This window comes from Trichosurus vulpecula, chromosome 3 (genome assembly GCF_011100635.1).
Source record: "Trichosurus vulpecula isolate mTriVul1 chromosome 3, mTriVul1.pri, whole genome shotgun sequence".
Classification (NCBI taxonomy): Eukaryota; Metazoa; Chordata; class Mammalia; order Diprotodontia; family Phalangeridae; genus Trichosurus; species Trichosurus vulpecula.
Genome location: NC_050575.1, coordinates 183402521 through 183428518, shown reverse-complemented (window position 1 = coordinate 183428518; position 25998 = coordinate 183402521). Strand labels below are relative to the sequence as shown.

The following is a 25998-nucleotide window of genomic DNA, read 5'->3' as shown; positions in this document are numbered from 1 at the left end:
ACTTCTTTCACAGAAACAAAAACTCTTAGAGAAAATGGATATGCAGCTATTGATGAACTATTGAAAATTAGCAATTAAAATGCATTCTTGTAATTAGAAACAGAATAGATGCCAACTAATGGGGAATAGCTGAATACTGGTAGATGCAGAAAATGTAAAACCTAAAGATAGCAATTAATTTTTTAAAAAATTCCTTGTAAAGAGAAACAATTTTGAAAAATTTTGGGACCGCTGATCAATACAGTGAACAATGAGGACCGATGATGAAATGTGCTACCTGCTTCCTGACAGAGATGTGGTGGGCTCAGAGCACAGAGTAAGCCACATATTTTTGGATGTGGCCAATTTGGGAATTTGTTTTGCTTGACTATATTTCTTTTTAAATTGAAGGGAAGGAGAAAGAATGCTTTTAATTTGAAAAATAAAATAAAAAATTTGTTATAAATTGTGATATGTATCTTCATTTTTACTCCTTTTGATGATATGCAATGCATATCATGTTCCTGCTGTCTGCTTAGCTGGGCTTCCTCATAGTAATCATATTTCAGCTGTTAGACTGGGCATATTTTATTTTAGGGTACTTTAAGATTTGAGGTAAAGAAAGTTGTCACTTTCCCCCCAATATGAAATTCTGTGAATAAAAATGTTTTGTCTGTTCTCTATTCTGCAATTATTGAATAACTACTATATACAAGGCTCCAAAATAGAGACATTAATAATGAATATATTGTAAATATAGTCTCTGTGACTCCTATAAAGATTTTGTCAAATAATATTGATTATACACCCCATAAGGTCTTCTCTTATGACACCAATTGACCTCCCTGTAGCACTTGTTCCTTAGCCCACATTATAGTCTTGTAGATTATTGGAACATGTCTTAATCTTCTATTTTATTTGGAGTTTCTGGTGCTAACAAATGATAAGAAAGAAATTATGATGTGAGTGCTTTCTTCATATGTAACAAATTGTATTTGAGGAAAATGCCTTCCTATATGTCCATTCTGATCTTTCTGGCACTGTACATTGTCTTGAAACATTAGACCTACTTTTGATGGTACCAGAAATGCCATTCCTCCTTCCTTCTCTTGACTAATCCAAATTCAGTACTTCCTTCAAAACCTTTCTCAAAAACTACCTCCTAGTAACTGTCCTTACGATACCATGATGGTACATCAATGATACCTGATGGTGTTAAAGATTTTTAATATTTAATATTAAATTAATTAAATTTTAAATTTTAACATTATTTGTATACGGTCTCTAGATGGTCTGTCTTTTCTTTCCAAGTAGATTGCAAACTCCTTAAGGGCAGAAACTATGTCTTCTATTATTGCTCTCTTCCCTTTTGTGCCTAATCTAGTACCATGCTATAACATACCATGAATATAGCAGTCACCCAATAAATATTTATGAAATGAATGAATGAGTGAATGAACTTGCACAAATGTTAAGAAATCCTAAAACAAAAATTTGGATATTCTAGGATTGAAACCATTCAAAGATATTTTTGTAAGTGTTTTAACTTTGTTTATTTTTTTATTCAGATGCTAGATGAAAACCATCACCTAATTCAGTGTATTATGGACTACCAGAGTAAGGGCAAGACTGCAGAATGTACTCAGTAAGTAATAGTGCTGAAAGACTGTTATTCTTGCTGCTTTTTTTAGTGGTAAAAGAAACATGTATGTGGCAAAGTGTATTTGCCAGTTAGCAAGGCTCTCTATAATTTGGTTACTAGGACGTATACTTCCTGTTTTCTCCTAGAAGTGGTACCATTCAATAAAAATTAAAAATGACCATGGAATAGATTCTTTGACTATTCATGTAAAAATTTTTTTATTAAATTTTTAGCAGCATGACTTTTTTAGAATGAGCAATAGACTTGGAATAAGAGACTCTGGGTTCAAATACTAGCTCTGCTTTTCACTACTTGTTGTGTGACCTTGGGCCAGTCACTTAACCCTTAAGGGCCTCATTTCTAAAATAAAGAGATTAGACTAAATGATTTATTAAGAGCTTCCTAGCTTGTAAGCCTATAGTACTGTAAATAGTTTCTATAAAAAAATCTTGCTAGACTTAAATTAATATAAAAGTGAGTGTTCTGTACACACCCCACTGTGTGAATGTCTATTATGGCAAACAACAAATAGTAGATTTTCCCTTCAACTTGTTTCAGACGATTTGGTTGGCATGTCAAACTTGTCACTTAGTTTTTGTGGAATCTTTTTTTGTGCCAAAAGTTATTATTCTGAGGTCCCAGGGAGTTCCCGTTTTGGTTGCTGGTTGTTTTCAATATAGAAACTGGCTGCTAGGATTAGGAATTGTATGGTGTTTTGGAGGGAGTACTGGATTTGGAATAAGAGGATGCCAGTTCTAGCTCTGTTACCCTGGGCAGATTGCTTAGCCTCTTTGACCTTCAATTTCCACTTTTATAGACTGGAGACAATAATCCCTATACAACTAACTTCATAGGGTTACTGTGAAGAAGGCACTTTGTAAGCTGTAAAGTGAGATATTAAATAACAATAATTATTACAATTAAGTGTTATGATAGTGAGAAATCAACTTAAATGACACTTCTTAACATATATTTACAGAAAATAACAGAAAATCCCATAATGATGAAGATAAGGTGCTCTTTCTTATTTTTGAATAGAATTTCCTTTAGGAGTAGAGGATGATAGTGATGATAATAATGCTCATAATAGATATTTGCACAACATATTACATATATTATCTCTTTAATCCTCACAGCGGTCCTGCAAGGGAGGGACTGTAGGTATTATTCTCTCTATTTTACACATCAGGAAACGAGTCTCAGAGAGATTTAAGTGACTTGCCCAAGGTCATGAAGCTAGTAACTTAGTAGCCCTGGATGGGAAAGTGTAGGTACCAAGGATTCAACTTGACCTTAGTCATTTCTATTTAAAGTCTGGAAGGAATTTGGGAGATTAGGTCACTCCCAAGCTAACCATCTGGGGCTGCCATTGGTCAAGTTATGGGCATTTGTTACCATTTGCTTCTTGGATATTTGGAACTGCACATGCTAATAACTCTTTGAACATAAGCCCAACTATGTTCCCAGATTTTGTTTTGGGCCATTCTGAAGTTCACCAAAAACATAACGTTGAGCAAAGCTAATAGCATTTGATAGATAGGATTGAGTTACTGTGTACATTCATACTTTTCTTTCAGTTGAATTGCTGCCATTACATTTGTGGTCTCCCAAAGCAACATGTTCTTCATTAAAAGAAAATTGTTTACCTGGTTCCTTTCTAGGGAAAGGTTGGCATTTTCTACTATGACATGAACTAGGATTTCTTCCTGAGTCCTTGTAGCATCATATTTATTGTTTTCTACTTTTGGCATGAGGGAGCTTGTCACGTCCTTATGGGGTATACTGTCTACTGAATGTCTCCACCTCGGATGTTTAACTAAAATGTGCATACTGAATTGTGGTGGGTCTCATGCTTTTCTGAGTGGGGTGGCATTTAGATTCTGCCTTATTGCTTACTAGAAACCAAGGGGCTTTAATGAAAGAGCCAGCTTTCTTTTTATTTTGTTTACTGGTACCTTAGAGGCACTTAATAAATACTTGTTGTTTAATTGATATTTATGTAATATCAATAAGATAGCAATTATGTCAAGTCCACACTGATTTATATGAGAACATTCAATATTGATCTCCAGGCCCTGAATAATTTGATTCCTTTATCCCATAGATACCAACAAATACTACACAGAAATTTGGTTTACTTGGCAACAATAGCAGACTCTAACCAGAACATGCAGTCGTTGCTTCCTGCCGTAAGTACTTCTATCCAGTAGAATCTAAGATGCCCAGTGGAGGAAGGTCTTTGATTCTTTCCAATATTTCACTGGATCCCTGGTCTCATGAGTGTGGGCATTCCCTCCAGTGCAGATCACAACTCATTAATACATTCACATCCTTTGCAATTCTTGTTCTTATCTCCTCATCTTCAAAGGTCTTACACTGACTCATCTTGGTATGGAAATGATCATGGTAGCCCAAAGGGTGGGGACATATGAAATTATGACTTAGACTCTGCCTTCACAGATTCCCATACTCTGGGATGGCAATTTATGTAAGCACTGTAACTAGGGACTTTATCCCTTGAGAATTCAAAATTTGCTCCCAGAAGACTTCTCCTTATTATATCTTCCACTCTGTGTTGAATAGTATGATTCCATTGTACAGGCTTCCTTTGAGAGAATGGAGAGGCAATATGGTCAAAATGAAAACTTGCTGGACTTTGAAGTCAGAATATCTGCATTAAAATTATGATAGGAACTAAATTACCATGGCCAAGTCAGATAACCTCTCTGAGCCTCAGTTTCCTCATCTGTAAAATAGAGATTATAATACCTGTACTACCTACTTCATTGGGTTGTTGTGAAGAAAGAAAGTATGTCATAAACTTTAAAGGGCTTTGAAATGTGACATCATTCTTGCCTCCACTGGGAGAACAAGCCTGGTTAGTCATGTTCTTGGGAATTCCTTCATCTGGAAAGTCAGGAAGTTAATTATGTGATTCCTGGTTATATTTTACAAATCAAAATGGCTAAAATTACTTTGATTTTTAAACCCACCTTGGTGACGTCTAAGTCTGAAGTTCTTTGAGCCCTTGTTCACAGTAACATTTTTTTTAAATTTCATTTTTGGTTTAAACCTCTCTGTATGATTAGTGGTAGATATGAGGCAGTTCAAGAATAAGAAAGAGAATGAGAGAAATGCTGTAAACCCAGATGGTGAGTGTAAAGGATTCCACAGTGGTCTTATTCATAAGTCTCCATTATAAGAACATTTCTACTACTGCCTAAGACAACTTAGGCCTGTAAAGTTTTTATTATCTGGTTAATTGATGCAAGTGACTAATATAGAGGATCAGTCCCTATGTTTATAAAAAGTGCCAGTTTTTCATATCATTCTCAGCTGTAGAAATTGAAATCCAGTTACCCTTCTTCAGTATTTAAAATAATATGTACAAAAGGATGTTGATCTCTTTCTAAATTGGCTTATTCATTCATTAATTCTAGGACATTTATTAAAGCTCTGCTATGTACATGCATGGGCAGCTAGGTGGCTCACTGGCTAGAGTGCTGGGCCTGATATCAGGAAGACTCATCTTGGTGAGTTCAAATCTGGCTTCAGACACTTAGTAGCTATGTGACCCTGGGTAGGTAACTTAACTCTGTTTGCCTCAGTTTATTCATTTGTAAAATGAACTGGAGAAGGAAATGGCAAACCACTCCAGTATTTTTGCCAAGAAAACCCCAGTGGGGTCACAAAGAATCTGAAATGACTTGAAAATGACTGAAACAACAATGTGTACAAGCACAGTGCTAAGTACTAAGGAAGAAGGGTAAATAAGATGTGGCATTTGCCCACAAAGAACTTACTAATGATGATGATGATTATGAAATATCCTTATGGTCATACGTGTACTTGAAGGATTTGTGATTTCGTTAGTATGGGTCCTCCCTTCCTGATACAGCTCACAGCCCCTCTATAAGTTAGCAGGTGTGTTTTGAGAGTTGCAGTGACCGACAAATTTCTAACCCTTCAATCAACCCAGTGATAAGAATCATCCAAGTTTAGCAAGGCTATCCCTTGGACCATAAAGATACAGTTGTTTATCGCTGGGTATATGCTCAAAGACTTTATCACTGAGCAGTACATGCTACAAGCTTATACTGCTTTCCAGGACTAAGTAGAACCTGAGATCGTCTGTATTCTATAATGAAGCATGAGACTAGGACTTCAGTGGAGTCTTATGATGAATATAATTACTTACTAATTACAGATTATTATAACACAACACCTAATATATGTTTAACAGTCAATAGTGTAACAGTATATAATAGCTTAATAGTATAACAATATTTATTATATTTTCTGTAGCATAGTTGCTGTTGTTATTGAGTCTTTTCAGTCTTGTCTCGCTGTTTATGACCCCACTTAGGGTTTTCTTGGCAAAAATACTGTAATGATTTTCCATTTCCTTCTCCAGCTCCTTTTACAAATGAGGAAACCAAGGCAAACCAGGGTTAAGTGACTTACCTAGGGTCACACAACTAATAAGTGCCTGAGACTGCAATTGAACTCAGGAAGATGAGTCTTTCTGATTCCAAACCCAGTGCTCTCTCCACTGCACCACCTAGCTGCCCTGATGGTTGCGATAATAATGTAGTCTCGTGTGTTATAAGTTATTAATAAAAATGGTTATCATAATGATAATAAAATCTCTTCTCATTTTTTTTTGGAGTTCAGAGAGAAGCAGTCCTGGGACAAGTCATTGCCCTACTGCTGCTGACCTTACTGTCCATGATAGTGTTGGTTTTGTTGTTGATGATACTAATTTGTTCTTAAAAATCTGTTTGCCTCGTCACCACAAGGTTGGCCACCAGGCTATGAATGGGGGGAGGAGGAAGAGGAGGGTGGTGCACCAACTCATGAAAAATGGCTTCTGATGGCCTGAGATCTTTGTTGGTAAAAGAAGGCGTAACAGCATGGATTAAGTCCTGGATCTTTTCAGTCACTGAAATATGGTCACATGTGCATTGAACAGATGTGTGTATACAAAAAACTGTGGCTTGAATACAGCATCTTTTTTGTAGATGTCAAAGTATCAAAATGTTCATAAACTTGACACATGGTGTAGAATTTTCTATGTATGATACAGTTTCTACATATTTAATGTTAAATGTATTATTTTTATATATTCTCTGACAGATTGGAACTCCAAACTAAATAGATTATACATACACCCACACACCCACACACCCCCCCCACACACATCTTTGTTTGCAACACATATATTCAACAATTAATCCTGTGTAGTAGAAGTTCATAAGGTTAAAAAATCAAAATAAATGTAGTTACAAGCCTTATTTCTGGCACTATGATGTATTTTTTTAAAAATACTGCCTTCTTAAATAATGAACTTAAACTCCATTTGATTGTTTGTAGCCACCAACACAAAACATGAATCTTGGGCCAGGAGGAATGCCTCAGAGTGGATCCAACCAATCTATCCATTCCCAGAGCAATCTCAGTGATGCCATTGGAACAGGCCTCCCACCATCCTCTCTTATGCAGAGTCAGATTAGCAATGGTAAGCATTCAGAAAGCCTTTTGTGCTTTTTTTTAATAGTTGCTTGGCAACAAAATCATTAATGCAAAATATACTTGGAAGATGGAGGTTTTGTAGACAATATAACTCACCTTTCAGGCTTATGGGAATTTATCAATCACTTGCTAATATAGTCACAAAATGGCTGCAGTCAGCTTAGACACTGCCTTCCAAAAGACTAAATACAGTTTAGAGATTAGGGATGTTTATGTGGGGACATATAAACAGTTAACTTTTAATAGGCACACATTTTTCTGGGATTTAATATGCAAAGAGTGGGTGGAAAGCTGTTATTTCAGATTAAATAACTTAATCCATCTTGAATTCTCCAACTGCTTCAAATGGCATAAATATGTTCCTTTCCAAAATATAGGATGTATATTCTTTTTGCAAAGAACAAAATCATCTTATCTATGATATAAAGAAACATTTAGTAACAGTTGAAGAAAGTACAATTCATTTCCTTGCAAGCAGTGTTAACATTTTCTCATTAATTCAGAACCTTTCTGTAGTAATGTTCTTCCTCTCTCATACCTGAGGGCAATATAGAGTCATAGTGGGCTTTAAAACTGAAAGGGACCTTGTAAATTGTCTCCTTGAACACCTCCTTCCCTTTTACAAATGAAGAAATTTAGGCTTTGTGAGGTGACTCGACTAAGGTCACAGGTAGGAAATCAGGATTGGCACGTAGTTCTTTAGACTCCAGATTATTTGTTGTTGTCCTCCTCCCCTCCTCCTCTTCCCCCTCCTCCTCTTCTCCCTCCCCCTCCTATTCCTCTTCCCTCTTCCTTTCCTTCCTATAATTGTTCTAGAAAATAGATTGGTTTTTAAAAATTAATTTCACATTGTTTAAAGTAAGCATTTAGTTATTTTCCTAAAGCTGCATTAAGCTGCTAACTTCATAAAGAAAGAAAACCGGTGAATTAGGAACCTTGATTCTAGGACTAGGGATTTTAAAAACTTATGCATGTTAGACTTAAAAAACGACATAACCTGGAGTTTTTACATTAAGCCCTAATGTCTAGGCACAACTTCTCCTGGCAGTGTTTCCTGTATCAGCAAGTGAAGGTGACTTCCCTTTAAGCACTTGGTTAGGGAAAAATCCCATTAGGAAAATTTTAATAAAAAGATGAAAGGGAGGAAGAGAGTTTGTTAAGTTTCCTTTGGGCTCAGTGTCTCATCTTTTTTGCACCTTTAGAAGCTTCCTTATTTATCTTAGCTCTTTCCCACTTGATCATATGCTCATTTCTAAGGTGGAGTTTGTCTGAATTTGGCTTTTGTGCTTAGGAGAGTGGGGCAATGATAATAAAACCATGGAAATTCTCTCCTCCACCAGATGAGCCTGTGAGATTGGTTCATTCCAGACCAGTCAAATACAAAATAGGGAAATGGGCCTTTTAAAAATTGTCTCTGCAAGTTTGTAACTATAAAAATGTGAAACCTTCCTCAGAAAACATGTGAGTGAAGTAAGTGAAATAATATAGGAGGTGAGAAGTAGATAAGACAGAGAGGTAGTGGTAGTCATGAGGGTTGGGAAGGAACTGAGAGATAATCCAAAGCATTCTGGAAAAGAAAATAGACAATGGCCTTAGGAATGCCCAGCTGCTTTACAAATGATTTTTCAAGAGTGACTAGAAGTCTAAAAATCCAAGAGTTACCTTGGGAAATGATTCTTGCTTTGGGTTTGAGAGATTGATGTATAAGTAAATCTCTAAGTTAGAGATCAGAGTATTTATTTAGCACTAATTCCTGTGAATGGAATGCACACCAGGCCTCTCTGAGACATGTAGTTTATTGCGTTTTTAGGGTTCTACTGATTATGGAGTAGAAGAGCACTAAACAGGAAGCCTTGGCTCTGCCACTTTCTCTGTGACCTTGGATAGGTGTATTTACTTCACTGATCCTCAGTTTCCCAGTATCTAAAATGGGGAAATAATATTTAACCCATCACAAAAGATTTTTACAAAGCTTAAATGAAATAACGTATGTATTTTGTAACCATAATATGTCATATATGCTTTATGTTGTGATTAGATTAGTTTTTTTTACTTTAAGCATACATGCTCTAACACCTAAAACTATAATTAGATAATGTTTATAAAAAGCACTTCATAAACTACAAATTACTGTATAACTTTGGATTATTATTACTTGCATTACTTTCGTTCTTGCTTTTTCCTCTTTGAAATAGGTCCTAACCATGTGTCCATGCAGCAGTCGGGGCAAAACACAATGCCAACAACTTCTATGAGTATGACAGTCAGCAGCCATGGCACAGGACCGGGGTATAGCCACACTGTGCCTGCTTCTCAAAATGTGCCAATGCAGGGCCAAGGATCCATAGGGAATTATGTATCTAGAACCAATATCAACATGCAGTCTAATCCAGGTAATTCATTTTCTTCCCCTTGCTTTACTTTGGGCTACAGGCAGTTCCTTGGTGTCCCAATGTGGATGTAGCATGAAAAAATGAACATTCTTTTTGTGTGCAGAAGAGAAATTCCATTCTGATAAATGTTTATAAAATAACATACCATCCACTTAAGAATTCTTCAGAAAAGTTACAGGAGCAGTCAAAACATCTCAGTTTTAATTTTTATGAGATCCAGGTCTCCATATAAAGTAGGGCAAGGAAGAAGAAGAGTGGGTTTATTTGAAAGATGAATCTTAAAGGCTTCAATGCCTGGACAATGGGGACTAGAATAGTGACATTTCTATATGCAGTATAAGACCCCCTTTGGTAATCCTGCTACAACCATGCTTTCTGTTATTTTCTGAATGTAGGTACGTTTTAATATAGCTGACTGAAAAAGATGGGTGATCTGACCATGTAGTAGGATATTGGTTCAGGTTAGTATGCAGGAAATTTAATCTGGATATTGAGGGGGGAAATTAATAAGTTTCATAGTCTTTTGTGTGGAATAGTAGGAAGAGAGTGAAAGAATTCATTGTAACTAACAGATGTAGTCTTGGTTTTAAGGAATGTGTGTGGTATGGGAGGGAGATAATGGTGATGGCTCATTTAGGAAAGTGTTCTGTGTGTGTTGTGTAGTCTCTATGATGCACCAGCAAGCGGCAACATCCCATTACAATTCTGCACAAGGTGGGAGTCAGCATTACCAAGGACAGTCCTCTATTGCAATGATGAGTCAAAGCAACCAAGGAAGCAGCATGATGGGTCAGCGACCGATGGGTCCATACAGGCCCTCACAGCAAGGTAAAATCTGAAGATGTTGCTAGGAAAAAAACAGAAGTTTGATTTTTCATACTGACCATACCTTGTCCACCCAGTTCTGCAAAAGGAATACAGATTGTACAAGAAAGAACATAGAGAAAGTCAGGAGGGCTGTGTATTCTAATGATTTATCAATGCTTTATTTCTGTATTTCTCCATATCTAATTTTAGCAAAATAATGACGCTCATGATCCATTTCACAATTCTGTGTAACTAGCAGTTAGAGCGGAGTCCATCTGTACTTCGGTCTAGTGAGATAACTGAAAAGCCTGGAAAATAAATTGAAAGTACAAAATGCCAAGAGGAGAAATGCAGAAAATGCTGGTTATTCAAGTTCATTGTTGAAGTAATGAGAGTTTTTGAGAACTGCATGGCTAAATATTTGGGTGAGTTACTGGGTGTTCCTAGATAAAGTATTCTATTGAGACAAGTGTAAGTTAAGACTTGTGTGGTCCTTCACAGGGGCAAGTTGGAGATTATTAGTTATTGCCATCATTGTAGGTTTCACTTTCATGTTTTGTCACATTATTGTGCTGTCTAGAAAAATCAACCTTATCTTATTGTTAGTATATTTTTTTAATCAAAGCAGTGTTTTCTTTTACATAGAACAGAAAGTTTTTGAAATCCAGTTCTTCTAGATTATGTATTATAAATGTATGTGTATCTATATGTGGAATTTGGAAATATAAGACTAGTTGACATTTTCCTGGCTTTAGAGGTAATTTAACACATTCTATTTTCTCTCAATTTCGCAGGTTCTTCTCAGCAGTACATGGGGCAAGAAGAGTATTACAGTGAGCAATACAGCCATGGTCAAGGTGCTTCTGAGCCAATGAACCAGCAATATTATCCAGATGGTAATTTTCTTCTGGCGTGGGGTGGGGGTAGGGGGCAAGCAGAAAGCCCTAAAAACTTGTTGCAATTTAAACAATATGTGAATGATTTACAACGCACCTATAAAATCAGAGAGATTTATAGCATTCAGGCCATTCTGGTTTGTTTAAGGCAGAGGCTCCTCCAGGTTGTTGTTTTTTTTTGTTTTTTCTCATGCAGGATTCTGCCATGACATCTTATTTCTGACCCACAGGACTGCCCATCCAGCAAACCAGATGTGGTTCTCCTTTGATAAAGAGCTAGATATTTTATTAGCATCTGATAGTGTAGATTAGAATGAATCCATCAGCTTAGGCTTTTTCTGTTGTAATTTGAAATGTGAGCTACCAAAGTGACAGAATTTAAATGGAACCCATTGGTGCTGTACCATCACCCTTGGTTTTATTTGAGGGCTTTTAATTTTCTTTTTCGTTCAAGGCATTGTATAGAATCCTCGAAATGTAGGGTTGGAAGGTGTAAGATATCAGTTCTCACCCATCCCATCTCCAAGCATGGATACATATTCTTGAAAGATGTGTATAAATCTCATTGTTAAAGAGCTCCAAAGCAGAAGATTCCAAAACCTTACTTGGTAACTTATGCCAGCATTTAACAAGAGTCCACTAATTTTTTTTCCAAGTCCTTTTCCTTCCTATTAAATCACCTCTTCTCTACTTTCGCTAAATAATCCAGTGTCTTTTATTCTTGTTGGCCTTCTTTCTGCTTCTAACCATTCTGCTTCTCTTAATCTACATGTTCTCCTCATCCTGTCCCTCTTAAATTGTGAAGTCCCAGACAGAAGAAGGACGTGGAGAATTATCATTGCATAAAACTTGTTTTATAAATGGTAGGCTCAATAAATAAATATGAATTTATTGAAAACCTACTATGTGCTAGACCTGTGTTAGGCCCTAGGGATACAAAGTCAAAACTGTAACAGGCCATACCCTCAAGGGGTGGCAACATGAACATATATGAGTATATAAAGAGTAAATATAAAATAAATAAAAATTAGTTTGGGGAGAGGTGATATCAGCATTTGAGGGGATCATGAAAGGCTTCTTGTAGAAGGTTATGCTTGAGGGATTCTATGAGGCAGAATTGAGGAGGGAGAACATTCCAGAACCCCCTTATAACAAGGCCCATCTTTGCATTCGTTCAGTAAGCATTTATTGAATGTCTACTATGTGTAAGAGAGAGATGCAAAGATATGTAGTAATAATAATATATGAGATTTAAACATAATCCTTGCATTCCAGGAGTTTATAGCTTAGCCAGGAAGATAAGACACATACACGTATAAGTAAATACAAAGTATTATTAGATTGGTAGCACAAATCAAAGTTCTATCTGGGTTCAAAAGATGAAGATTAGGTAGAGGATGGGGGACTTATAAATACTGCTTTAAGGGAGAAAACAGTTGATCTGGGCCTTGAAGGGTAGGTCCAGTTTCCATTCAAGGAATGGAGGATTAAAGGCATTAAGAGAATATTTCAGGGGGCTGGAGTAGTATGAATAAAGACTTGGAGTCATGAAAGTACAAGATAAATAACAGATAAGTGGGCAGATTCAAATATACCATAGATCAGATCATTTACCCCCAAACTAGAACACATAGCTATATCTTGCCTAATGTTAAGAAAAAAAGAAAAAAGTAAAGAGAAAAGGATGGGAAGAAAGAAAGAAAGAAATGAAAGAGAAAGAAAAGAAGGAAGAAAGGAGGGAAGGAAAGAAGGAAGGCAGAAAGGAAGGAATCTTCTTTGTTTTAGGCAAAGTGGTGTTCCAGGGAACAGTTAGTTCCATGGGAATCATATCACAGTGGGGTTTATTTGTAATGTATCTGCAATCCTAGCTCTTCTGCTTACTAGCTGTATGACCTGGACAAATTTGCTTAGCCTCTCTCATTCTCAGTTGCCCTCTCTAGTCCTATGACAGATCCTGTGGGTCGCTGGCTTTTCTAAATGGTATTTGTTAGGACCTAATGCAGGGCTCGCCTCATTCCATGTTCCCCAAGATCACACACATCCTAAAGGTGTTTCACAGCATTGAGTTTGTTTCTTTGCTCCTTTGATTGCAGGACATGGTGATTATGCATATCAGCAGTCATCTTACACTGAACAGAGCTATGACAGGTCATTTGAGGATTCTACCCAGCATTACTATGAAGGAGGTGAGAAAACTAATTGACTTCTTTTGGCTGACAATTGTTTAAATGTGTAATAGCTGTATCCAGTAATCAATCAACATGCATGTGGTAAGTGCTTACTAATTAACAGGCACTGTGCTAAGCACAAAGAAGAGTGATACTTGAAATACTTTGTGCTGGGGAATAAAGTTTATGCTAAATAAAATTATTTATAAATTTTCTCTTATCTGCAGTAACATAAAGTCCAAAATTTCATGACAAACTTAGTGAAATTCATAGCGTGCTAGTGTGTCCACACATCTTTCAAGAACCACTGCTCTATATCCTATAGAAGTTAGAAAAGAGTGAGGAATACTTTACATAATTTGGTAAATTATAATATTGAAGTTTAGGGAAGTATTCGTCTAGTAGACAGTTGCTGCATAGTTTTATATTGATCTGGACACTTTCTGAAATCCTGACATATAAATTACTCATTAGGCCATCACATTTACTTTATGTCTAATGAAAATAACATCATTTACTTAATTATTAACCTTAAAGTAAAGGTAAAGAATCTGAGAACAAATAGTTTAAATAAAGAAGTGTGGCCCATTGCAATGACTTATGAGTTGGAGACAAATAAAAAATGTGGAATGAAAAGTGATATCATTTAGATTATGCAAAGAATCAGTTTTAGGATTTGTAATTCAGCCTTTTAGTAATATTTCTTTTAGAAGTGCACATTTCACAAATGTAAGTGATACACAAATATAAGATTATTATTGTTGTTATTGTATCTAGGTATTATTTCCATTTTACAGATGACAAACTGAGGTTGAGGGAAATTAAGTGACTTATTTAAAGTTACACAATTAGCAGATGTCAGATTCAAGACAGTGTTATATAGTAGATAGAAAGCTGGCCTCCAAGTTAGGAAACCCAGGTTCAAATTCCACCTCTGACACATATTGGCTATGTGCTCCTGAAGTAATTACTGTCAGTGCTCCAGTCAGCTCTCTGACTTTAAGTTGTAGTGTAAGTTAAGTGTAGTGGATTTGCCGATCTGCATTCATAGAGACCAGACTGATCAAAACAAAACAAAAAACATGCAAGAAGTAGAGCTAACAGTCTAGTCAAAAGAACAAATATACTCTTGTGCAAGTGTGCCTTCAAATACTACAGTATGAGCACTCAAATTTAGAGGGGGTCTAGAGTCAAGAGTTGATCTGAGTGAAGTAAATAATCAAAGGTTTCCAGGAGGTTTAACCATATTCATTCTTTCATTCATTTATTCAACAGACACTTATTAAGCACCTGCTCTCTCACATGGGCTCACATGGGCGTCAGGGGATATTCAAACATAAATAAGACATAGTCCTCTCTCCTTGGAGTTAAATAATCCAGTGAGCTTAGGTAGGCAATGATATTATGAAATAATTTTTTTTTTTGCAACTTTCACATTATTGAAACACACATGGAAATTCTAAAAAGTCAATGTATTTAGAACAAATTTGAAACTTGGTTGATTTCCTGTGTGTATCTCAGCATGTTGCCAGACAATAACTGGCTGGCCATTTTTTTTCTTTAGTAGAACATTCAGAATAATGTCTGTGGTTGCCATGGGAGGTTTTAAAATCTTTTTGGTCATAATAATTCACATTAATATAGCATTTAACGATTTACAAAGCACCGTCCTCACCATGACCTTGGGAAATAGGTAGTGCAAACATTATCCCTATTTTATAGATGGAAAAGTTGAAGGGATTGACCCAGGATCTCACAGCTAGTAAGTGTAAGAACTGTGGTATAGAACTGGGTCCCTCCTAACTCCAAATCCAGTGCTTATTTCTACTGTACCAAATTGCTTGTTTTCCTTCTGAAACAGTGGCTATTCATTTACCTTTCAAATATTCTTACTTTGGCAAATTTTGATCTGGATAAAGGTTTTTGCTGTTTCTAGTTCATTCTCTAACCATGTTCTGCCTTTAAATCTGCCGTAGTTGTTTTTATACCAGTTCTATAGAGCAGAAAATTTTCTAGAGAACACCATGATTTATCAGGCATAAGTATTTTCACAAGTAACAACAAATGTTACATTTTCTTGGATAACCACATTGTGTTGCCATATTCCTACAAAAATACTAGCAACAACAAAATGGTCATTGATGAGTTTCCCATTAGAAGCACAGATTTTGCTGGTGTTGAAGAGGTTCTGTCACTGATGGCACAGCTGTGAAAAGATACAAAAGCGCATTTTGTGGTGCTCCAGTTCTGCTGGTTGTGTGAAGTATTCTTGATCGCTGTTGAAGAGGCAATCAGGGTGACTGTACTTTGGATGCCTATGCTTTGAAACCTCTCACTTTATTTTGTCCATATCAAAGGGCGATCTATTTTCTCCAGCCAAATGAGACCGTTTTCTGTTTGCTCAGGTAGCTTATCATCAGTGCATGAAAGAAAAACATGATACTGTACAACACCAAAGCAGACAAGGTACCCAGAAATATCCACCCTAATATGTTTAGGAAAACTCATTTTGCCTCAGACTCACAAAAAGGAGGTCTAAAATGAAGCAATTTTGAGAATCGTCTCCTTCATTTAACAGTATTGCTTCATTTGCCACTCTTGCTAGAACCAGAGTTGTATTTTTCAGAAAAGATTAGCAGAAGTTAATGGCTGCTGAAAAATTCTAAGGATGCTTAACAATTAGAAAGACTTAAATAAGGTTACTCGAGTATCAAATGAAGAATACAACTTTTATTTAAGAGCTTCCATTTGTTTTGTTATTCTAGGTAATTGCAAATTGAATTTCCCCCATAGTTTTTAAGTAGTTCCAATAAAAAGATTACTAAGTCTTATCAAAACAAATAATTTGACTTTATTTTTTCCTTCAAAGAGTAATGAATAAAATAATGCTATCTGTAAACTGTGAACAAATATGGGAGATGTGGGGATGAGAGGGGCATTCTTTGGACACCAGCTGGTGTGTCCTGGCACTTTTGTGATCATGACTCCATTTCCTTACCTCTGGGACAGTTTTTGATTAGAAAAACTATCCATTTCAGGCCATGCTGTTTATTTGCATTTTCAGTGCTGGAGATGAGTAAACAATTCCTTAGATTCCATCTGCCCCCACTGTGTGCTTCATAAGAACTGGAATTAATGCAGATTTAGGATTCAACAAATTGCAAATTAAAAGCAATGTGTACTTTGCATGTTTTTTTTTAACAAAGCCCTACTCAAAAGAAAATGATTCAAATAGACAAATAGAGTCTATTTATAGAGATGTTTTGAAAATCACTGAATGGAATTAAACCACCAAACTGAATTTGAAATGGCAGCTCTTTAAACTCATATTAGAAGGACTTTGTTGAAGTACTTTAAAATATAGTAATTGCTAATATCACTCTTTAACTTTTCTATAATTGCTTGGTAATGCAGTCATTTCATAATAAAAATTCTTTTTCCTGTCTAGCACAAAAACTAGGCTCTGACAGTTTTTTTTCCAAAATGATGCTTTCACAATGAATGCTAGATGGGATTGGCTAGTTTTTTAAAAGTAAGAATTAAAGCTTTAATGACAGGAGAAAGAAAAGGAGAAGAAAAAGAACAACATGGATTTTTACTAATATTTGTAATTGGTAAAGTCAGGTCAAATTTCTAATTCCTTTTGTCTCAACATCCAAAATGTAGCAAAAATCCCTATTTAAAAACCCCACTATGACTAGTATGTGCCAATATTTGCAAATTCAGCTTACTTGATCCTACACAAAATTAAGGAATTGCATAAATTCTGGGGCCCTTTTGAATTGTGGCACATTGTATGAAATATGATAAAGAATAGTTTCATAAAAATATGATTCATAGGATTATTGATATTGGACTAGAAGGGATTTCAGAGGCCACCTAGTTCAATGCACTCACTTTAGAGAGGAGGAAAGCAGATTCAAGGAGGTTAACCTGTCCATGGTTACACAGGTAGAAAGTGACTGAAATGATGTTTGAACCCAGGTCCTTTGACTCCATAGCCAGTCCTCTTTTCTCTGCACCTTACTGACTCTTCAAGAGGAGAGCAAGGGAATATTTCATTCACGGACTGAAGAGCATGTGTTAAGCAAATCATTGCACCCAAAGGGCTAGAATTCTGTGTCAGCTTCATTTTAAACACCCAATGACCGTTTCAAAGAGACTATGGCTATAATTACAATTAAATATGAATATGTCAGCTTTTGGACTCTTTTTTTTCCTAGGTTGTATCTTCTTCTCCGTGCTGGGCCTTCCCACCCAGTTGTAGCTCAGATGCATAAGTTGCTAGGAGGGCTGGCTTTCTTGCCTGTGAAAAGATGCTTCTGAATGAGTAGATCCATTAGACCACTGCTTCTAAACCCCTGGTCCATAGATGACTGGTCTGTGCTCTTATTACTAAAGGCCTTTAATTTCATTTTTTTGAAGGTGCATTTCATTAGTGCCTTTTGTCTTTATATCACAGTTATTTCCCACCCTTTTCTAGGGGGAACACTCCCTTGTGACAAAGAAAAACATTGAGCAAACAAAGCAAACAAAAACATTAAGCAAAAAACATACACAAGCCTCCTGACAATAGGTCAGGTACCCATATGGTACCCATATGTTATGTTGGTAATCTTCCACCTCTTAGCCAAGAGGAAGGAAATATGTTTTGTTCTACCTTCCCTAGGACTCAAAAGGCCCTTAGTTCTTAAAACCTGACTTTACAAATTTAAAAAAAATACTAATTCCACTTTCTCTTTCTATTCTTGTCTACATTCTACTCCTCCCAAACTGAGTTTTCAGTCTCCACTCCTTTAGCCATTGAAAGACTAGAGCAGTCTGCAGTAGAAGTGTTTGGATTGGGAAGTAGGCTCTCTTTGAAGCAAATGTTATGTATGGACTGTTTTTCTTTGAAACAAATTTTCAAAAGTATTTGAAACACTAAAGTATAGAAATCAAATCTATTGAAGTAACAGACTAAAGATCCCAGAAGATTTCAGTTATTGATTAGTGATTGAAGTTAGATAATGACATCATCTCAAATGAGCTCTGTCTTCTCTGTTCTAGGAAATTCACAGTATAGCCAGCAGCAGGCCGGTTATCAGCAGGGAGCTGCCCAACAACAGACGTATTCCCAGCAGCAATACCCAAACCAACAGAGCTACCCGGGACAGCAACAAGGATATGGTGAGAAAAACAGCATTGGCCTGTCTTCTGTGGGTTGGCTCCCTTGATAAAATGTCCATCCAGCACATTGAAACTTCTTTTTTTTTCCTTTCAGTATCCAAGGAAACATCCATTTCAGTTCAGTTTCATAGCTAAGTATATTTAGAGGCATACTTTTATAAGGAGTTGCAGTGTTGAGTCCATCCTGCTTTGTCTAATGATGATGAAATATATGATATAGTTATTTGATAACTTAGCTCCTACTACACAGTGTTGCTGTTGATTACTTTTTTATAAGTTGAGATGATAGGTTCTTTTGTTAGACTCAACAAAGGAAGCACAAATTATGTAATATTATCATCAATGTATAATTGGATTATGTTATTAATAACATAATAACATAATAATAATAACATATTAATAACAACACATTAGCTTATACATAGTCAGGAAGAGAACGAGAAATAGGATACACTCAGTGAATATGTCAAGGACTTACTAATCCTTCATGGTGGCTACTCATTATATTCATACACATCACAGCCCCCTCTGGCTGTGGCCAAACAGATTTATCATCTGATAGCCAACCCTCTTATGATGAGCCTTTAGCTTGAGCTTGAAGGTTCTTAGGTGACCCTGGGCCTGCACTAGAAGCCTTCCTAACTTGGTGGTATCTGCTAAAGTTTGTGCTCCATTGTCATTACATTCAAGAACCAAGGATCACTTCTGTACTATGATGAGGCATAAAAGTAGGACCATAGGAATAGAAAGAAAAAAGTTGTTTTAGCTAGTTCATCTTTTCATCAGAATTATTTGGAGTGTTTATCTATAATCATTCAATTTCTTAGAATCACAGAATCATTAAAACTGGAAGAGACTTCAGATATCATCTAGTCCAACCCTGACCTGAACAAAAGTTCCCTTTTATAACACATCTCTTAAGTGGTCATCCAACCTTTGCATGAAGATCTCAAGTGAGGAGAAAACTACTACTTCCCAAGGCAGCTGATTCCATGTTTGCATATTTCACATTGTTAGGAAGGCTTTCCTATATTTGCTTCTTTGCAACTCCCATTTATTGCTCCAAGTTCTAACCTCTTGGGCCAAGCAGAACAAATCTGATAATCCTTCAAATACTAGAAGACACCTACGAGGTTCCCTCTTTTTAACAAATAGTTCTTCTCCAGGCATTTCTTTCAACCAGTCTTTATATGGCTTGATCTCAAGACCTTTCTCCATGATGGTTCCCCTTCACTTGATGCTCTTCTAGAATTGAACACCACATTCTAGATATGGTCTGACCAGGGCAGACTATAAGGGAACTAACACCTTCTTAGTCCTGGGCACAATGTCTTTCTCAGTATAGTCTGAAATCACATTAGCTTTTTTGGCTGCCATATTATTACATTTTTGAGCCATATCAATCTTTCAGTCCCCCAAAACCTGGAAATTTTTTTAAGCCAAATTTCTTTCTGATGGCACCTACCCCCATCTTACACTTAGGAAGTTGACTTTTTGAATCCAAGTGTAAAACTTTATATTTATCCCTGTTATAGTTCATCTAATTAGATTTAGCCTATGCTCTAGGCTGTTAAAATATTTTTGGAATATGACTTTGTTATTTAAGGTGTTAGCTACCCCTTTGGGTTTTTTGTTGTCACTTGCAAATTTGTTATGCTTACTATCTAGGACTTTATTCATATCATTGATAAAAGTGTTAAAAAGCATAAGCACAAGGTGCTCTGCTATAGGCCTCTTTCCGAGTTAACATCAAACCATTAAAGACTACTTTTTGGTCTGTAGCTATGTAGCCGGTTCCATTTAATTGTATTATTGTATAGCCTGCTTCTCTTCGTCTTCTTCACAAGAATAAGATAAGAGAATGTCAACTGATTTGCTAAAATCCAGGTAAACAATAGCTGTAGCTTTCCCCTGATCTGCCACTCTAGGAAACATTAAAAAAAAAAAAGGAAATGAGATTAGCCTGGCATGTCTTGTCTGTAGTAAAGCCATGTTGTTTCTTTGTGATCACTATTGCCTTTCCTACGTGTTTATTAATTATCTCTTAATAATGAATTCTGGAATTTTACCAGGGAGTGAAATCAAGTTTACTAACCCTGAGTTTGCAGACTCTATTTGCTTCCCTTTTTGTAAAAAAAAAAAAAAATGGGATGTTATTTCTCTTTATTCACTCCTGTGGTATTTTTCTCATTGTCCGTAGTCTCAAAGGTCACTAATGGTGGTTCCACTTTTTTCAGCATCCTAGGATGTGGTTCATTTGGATCTAGTAACTTGAATTTATCAAGGGTAGCTCTTTTACTATCTATGTGAACTCTTCATGGTATTCTCTTGCTTTCTCCCTATTTGTCTTAGGATCATAGAGTCAGAGCTGGAAGGGACCTTAAAAGCCACTTAGTCTACACCCTAATTTGACAGATGACAAAAATAAGGCACAGAGAAGTTAAACTTAACTAGGATCACCCAGCTAATAAGTGCCTCATATAAGATTAGAACCTAAGTCTTCCTGACTGTGGGTACAGTGCCCTATCTACACATGGTATTGCCTCAGAAAAAATCTGTCTTTTTTCCATTATCTATTATCACTGAACTTATCCACTCAAACAGTAGTTCTATGTCCTCTTTAGTGATACTCTTTTCCACAGTATAGCTTTTTAAAAAACACATACCATTTTTATAATCCTGATTTGTTGCAGGCTCAGCTCATTCTAACTTCAGCATGACTAACTTGGATTATTTCAGGATCATCCCATATGTTTGTATTTATCCTCTATTACCTGCCTCGTTTCCATCTTCTGTGTATGTTTTTTTTTAATTAAGTTGCTTGATGAATTTCTTAAATATCCACTTTTGTCCATTTAAACTACTCTATCTTTTTCTCTGAATTGGAATTTTTTCCCTTTGTGTTTTCAGAATTTTTTTTCTTTCATTGATGTCATTTCTAGATATACCGTTCCTCAGTACATACCCACAGTGAGCCTTCTGTTATGACAGTGAAAAACAGTTAAGCAAAATCAGTATATACAGTAACCATATACGACAGTATATGCTAAATTCTACATCCATAGGTCTTCTCTTCAACAAAAGGAAGGAAGTACATTTCCTTACCTCGTTTGCAGGGACAAGATTGAGCATTACGATTATACAACATTCATTCAACTTTGTTGAGTATTGCTTTCATTTGCATTACTTTAGCCATTGTGTATACTGTTTTCCTGGTTTTGCCTTATTCTACATCCGTTCATACAAGGCCTTCCATTTTTCTATGAATTTCTCATATTTATCATTTCTTGTTAGCATAACAATATTCCATTGCATTCATATACCACAATCTGTTCAACTATTCCCCAGCTGATGGGTAATCAGTTGTTTCCAGTTCTTTGCTACCACCAAAAATGCTGCTGTGTATATTTTTACATATGTGAGTCATTTATTTTTGTCTTTGGCCTCCTTTCAATATATGCGCTTCTCTGAGATCCCTGGGTCAAAGGGTAGAGACAGCTTAATAGTTTTTCCAAATAATTCCAAATTCTTCAGGTTTTATTCCTGAGAGCTTCTCAATTCCTCTTGGGCTGACTTTCCCTGTAGAAATCTTAAGCCATGAGATCCTACCCATCTTATCTCTGAAACCTTCCAAATCTACTCTCCTAAAAACTTGAGTACACAACAGAATATACATTTTATGTACTTCTCCTCTATCATAAATTCTCAGATGGTATAGTCACTTTTCTATAAAGTTACTAACATTTCCAACCCAGCAACCAGTTCTTCCTTGTTAGTGAGAATCAGATTCAGAAGAGTAGTTTCCTTTGTTGTTTCTTCCAACTTCTAAAGGATTTGGTTATCATTAAGGCAAGTGAAGAAAGTATTAGCTGCCTAGCCTAGACCCAGCATAGAGAGAAAGAGGAGAGAGAAGGGGAGGGAGAGGAGAGAGAGAGAGAGAGAGAGAGAGAGAGAGAGATGTTCTGCCCACGTCTTCCTCCAAAACATATATTTCCTCACATGAGTATAATCTCAATAAATAGTAGGACTCTATTCCCCCTGCCCCAACTTTTTACCAGTCATTCCTTCTGGATAAAGCATGCCATTCCAGAGTCATATTCCAGTTGTGCATCTCATCCTACCAAGTTTCAATAATACTATGAGGTCAAATTTACCTTCTTGCACTGGGACCTTTAATTGACCTGTTATGTATATTTTGTGCATTTACTTACAGATATCTGAAGGCTTTGTGTTTTTTGCAGATTTTTTTGATTGAATTTTGTCTTCTGTGAATTTTTGGATATCACTACTCCTTTTCTTCTTGTGTTGTTGCTATGACAGGTTTTTTTTTTAACATGGGATCAATGAACTTATTTTTTAAAAATATATTTTATAATTCTATTTCAACATGATTGGCTTCCCTTGTAAACCTAAGTGTTTTGTTTAATGCCTTTAAAAACATTATCCTGAGTGTGGCAAATGAAAGATGGAACAAATGAAGAAACAGAAGTTTGAGCTTCTGAGCATATCAGTTTATTAAGCAGTGCATGCCAATTGCTTGACAGATCAGGACCAGACCCCTCAGCTTTGGCACTGGACCCTGAACACAGGGCAAGTCGTTTAACCTCTTTGACCTTCAGTTTCCTCAACTCTAAAATTGGATAATAACAACTCTTAACTCAAAGGGTTGTTGTGAAGACCAAATGAGATATTTGTAAGGCACTTGTTATTCAGTCACATTTGACTCTCTGTGACCCCATTTTGGGGGTTTTCTTGGTAAAGGTAGGAGAGTGCTTTGCCATTTCCTTCTCCAGCTCTTTTTACAGGTGAAGAACCAAGGCAAACGGGGTTCAGTGATTTATTTGCCTAGGGTCACCCAGCTATTAAGTGTCTGAGGCTGTATTTGAGTTCATGAAGATGAATATTCCTGATTCCAAGGCCATGCTCTATCTAGACTGTGCCACCTAGTTGCCCCCTTAGCACAGTGCCTAACATACAATGGGCGCTATGTAAATGTTTATTTCCTTCCTTTCCTGCTCTCCTGCCCAACCCACTGTGACACCTAGCTGTCCCATTTTCCTTCCCTTTCTCCTCAATGTCATATTCTTCTTTGAGGAAGTACAGCTTCTTGCAAGGTGATGTTAAACCATTAAGGACTACTTTTGGATCTAGCCATTCAAATGGATAAATCCGTATAACTGTTCTATAATCTTACTCACTTGTCTTATCTTGTTTTTGCCAATACCTTCTTCATCAGCTTGAATTGTCATCTTCTTGCTCCTTCTCCTCAGAGCCTTCTCCTCCCCTTTCAGCTTCTCCAAAAATTCTCCCAAATATCCTCACACCAGGCTCAATGTCTGGTCTTCTTCAGAATTTCAAAACCATCCAAACATCCTTCAAAATTCCTTCTCCTTCTTTAGCTCCAGTTCTTCTGCTCCAGCTCCCACACTCCCTTTTCCTATCAGACAGTAGTAGAATTAATTCACTGAATGATCATTGAGGACTCACCTGTGTTTTGGATGGTGCAAATTAAGCAACTAAAGATAGAACCAAGGGCTTAAAATATTTTCATATTTATACTTTCAATATTATTTCAATATTGGCACATATTATGTCTGAACTTTAATGATATGCATTCTCTTATGCACCAGAAGAGTCTGAAATAATTTCTAGTACTATGGGGATGAGGACAATTTCCAAATTTGTATATGCAATTTTGGCATAATTTGTGGGTTTAAAAAATTAAGTATAGATATTCTCTACAGAGAATAAAGTTAACTTGTATTTTATGAATGCATAAATTAATGGTGTATAATTGTAATAATTCACCTTTCATGCTTGTTCTCTTAGGTCCTGCACAAGGAGCTTCTTCACAGTATTCTAGCTACCAACAGGGACAGGGACAACAATATGGAAGTTATAGAGCTTCTCAGACAGGACCATCTGCCCAACAACAGAGGCCTTATGGTTATGAACAGGTAAGCTTTTCTGAAATTTTCAATATTAATGCTCTCTTTTAGCAATTCTCACTGCCCCCAGATAACCACACCTTGAAAGGTACTAGATATAAAGCCAGATGACCTGGGTTCCAGCCCTGCTCTGGTACACTTTGGAGGTATGAATCACAATAAGTCATTTATCCTCTCAATGCCTTAGGCAGCTCTTTAAAGGCCCTAGAGTGAAATGACTACAACTGATAAATAAATTAAAGGTACCCTTTTGCCACTAATCAAGGGTAAACATGTGTCCTTGACATTAAAAAATTTGTAGGTTTGGTTCCTCAAATACACCAATAGTAGTTCTGATGGAAGCATTGTTTTGGAATCTGAAAACAGTGTATTGTAACTCTGAATTTTGCCTTAAAATTTAAAACTAAGGGCCTCTTGTAATAAGTTTTGCAAACTAGAAGAAATTTGCCGTTGATTTGGCAGTATGCAGACCAGTTGTAGTAGAAAAACTGGTCTAAAGTATCCAAATGACTTGTTTATTTCTAATTATGGTAGAATGAATACACATGATTCAGTTCAACTCAATATTTATTAAGCAGCCATTTGGTGTGAAAACCTATGCATCAAACCAGGGATATGAAGCTCCAAAATGAAAGTTTCAGACTTCAAGGAGCTTACGTTCTTTTAAAAATGGACATTTTATTTTTAATTGATGAATTTCCCAAATGAAAAGAAATAAAAACAAAACCCATATAACAAATATGCATATTCAATTAAAACAAATATCCACATTGAGCTTATATTCCTAAACCTTTTATAGAATTATTACTACAATTATATCAGAGTTCCACAAACTAATTTATTAAGAGGAACAATAGAAATAAATTGATTTTAAGGTAACCAATGTCTCCTTGACATCTTATGAATATTAATTTAGTGTGTGTTTAAGAATTATGGTTTTACTCTTTAAAGGACAAGAAGATGTATAACAAGAAAAAGTCTTGAAAGCTGTTTTAAGCTTCAAGGATCACTCTTAACTTTGTGTTCTAGTATCTAATGTTCAATTTCAATCAGTCAGTCAATAATCATTAAGCACTTACTATGTGTCAGACATTGCGCTAAAGAGTCAAAGAAATGCAAAAGACAGTCCACGGTCTCAAGGAGCTTGTAATGTAAGGAGGAAACAGCATGCAAACAATTTTGTACAAACAAGACATATACAGGATTAATTGCAGATAATCAACAGAGGGAAGGACTAGCACTGAAGGCTTCTTGTATGTTAGATTTTAGTTGGGACTTGAAAGAAGCCAGGGAAGTCATGAGGTAGAGATGAGAAGGAAGAGAAGTCCAGGCATGAGGGACAAGTTTCATCAGTTTTTTCCAGGGTATTCAGTCTCTAAAAGAGTCACACCAAACAAATTCATAATATAATGATTTCTAAACCAGAATGTCAGCCCAATGATTTAGAAAAGGAAATCATAGGCT

At 36.2% G+C, this 25998-nt stretch overlaps 1 protein-coding gene across 1 annotated transcript in view; it reads left to right on the top strand.

Annotated features, from left to right (window-relative positions):
* The window catches only part of SS18L1 (SS18L1 subunit of BAF chromatin remodeling complex), a 52107-nt gene that overhangs the window by 21450 nt on the left and 4659 nt on the right, over window positions 1–25998 (top strand). Inside the window, exons 2-10 of the mRNA XM_036752655.1 lie at window positions 1548–1624; window positions 3726–3810; window positions 6995–7139; window positions 9349–9546; window positions 10210–10374; window positions 11148–11249; window positions 13343–13435; window positions 18467–18586; window positions 24416–24543. Of these exons, the coding sequence (XP_036608550.1) occupies window positions 1548–1624; window positions 3726–3810; window positions 6995–7139; window positions 9349–9546; window positions 10210–10374; window positions 11148–11249; window positions 13343–13435; window positions 18467–18586; window positions 24416–24543 (1113 nt within the window). The remainder of the gene's footprint in view (window positions 1–1547; window positions 1625–3725; window positions 3811–6994; window positions 7140–9348; window positions 9547–10209; window positions 10375–11147; window positions 11250–13342; window positions 13436–18466; window positions 18587–24415; window positions 24544–25998) is intronic.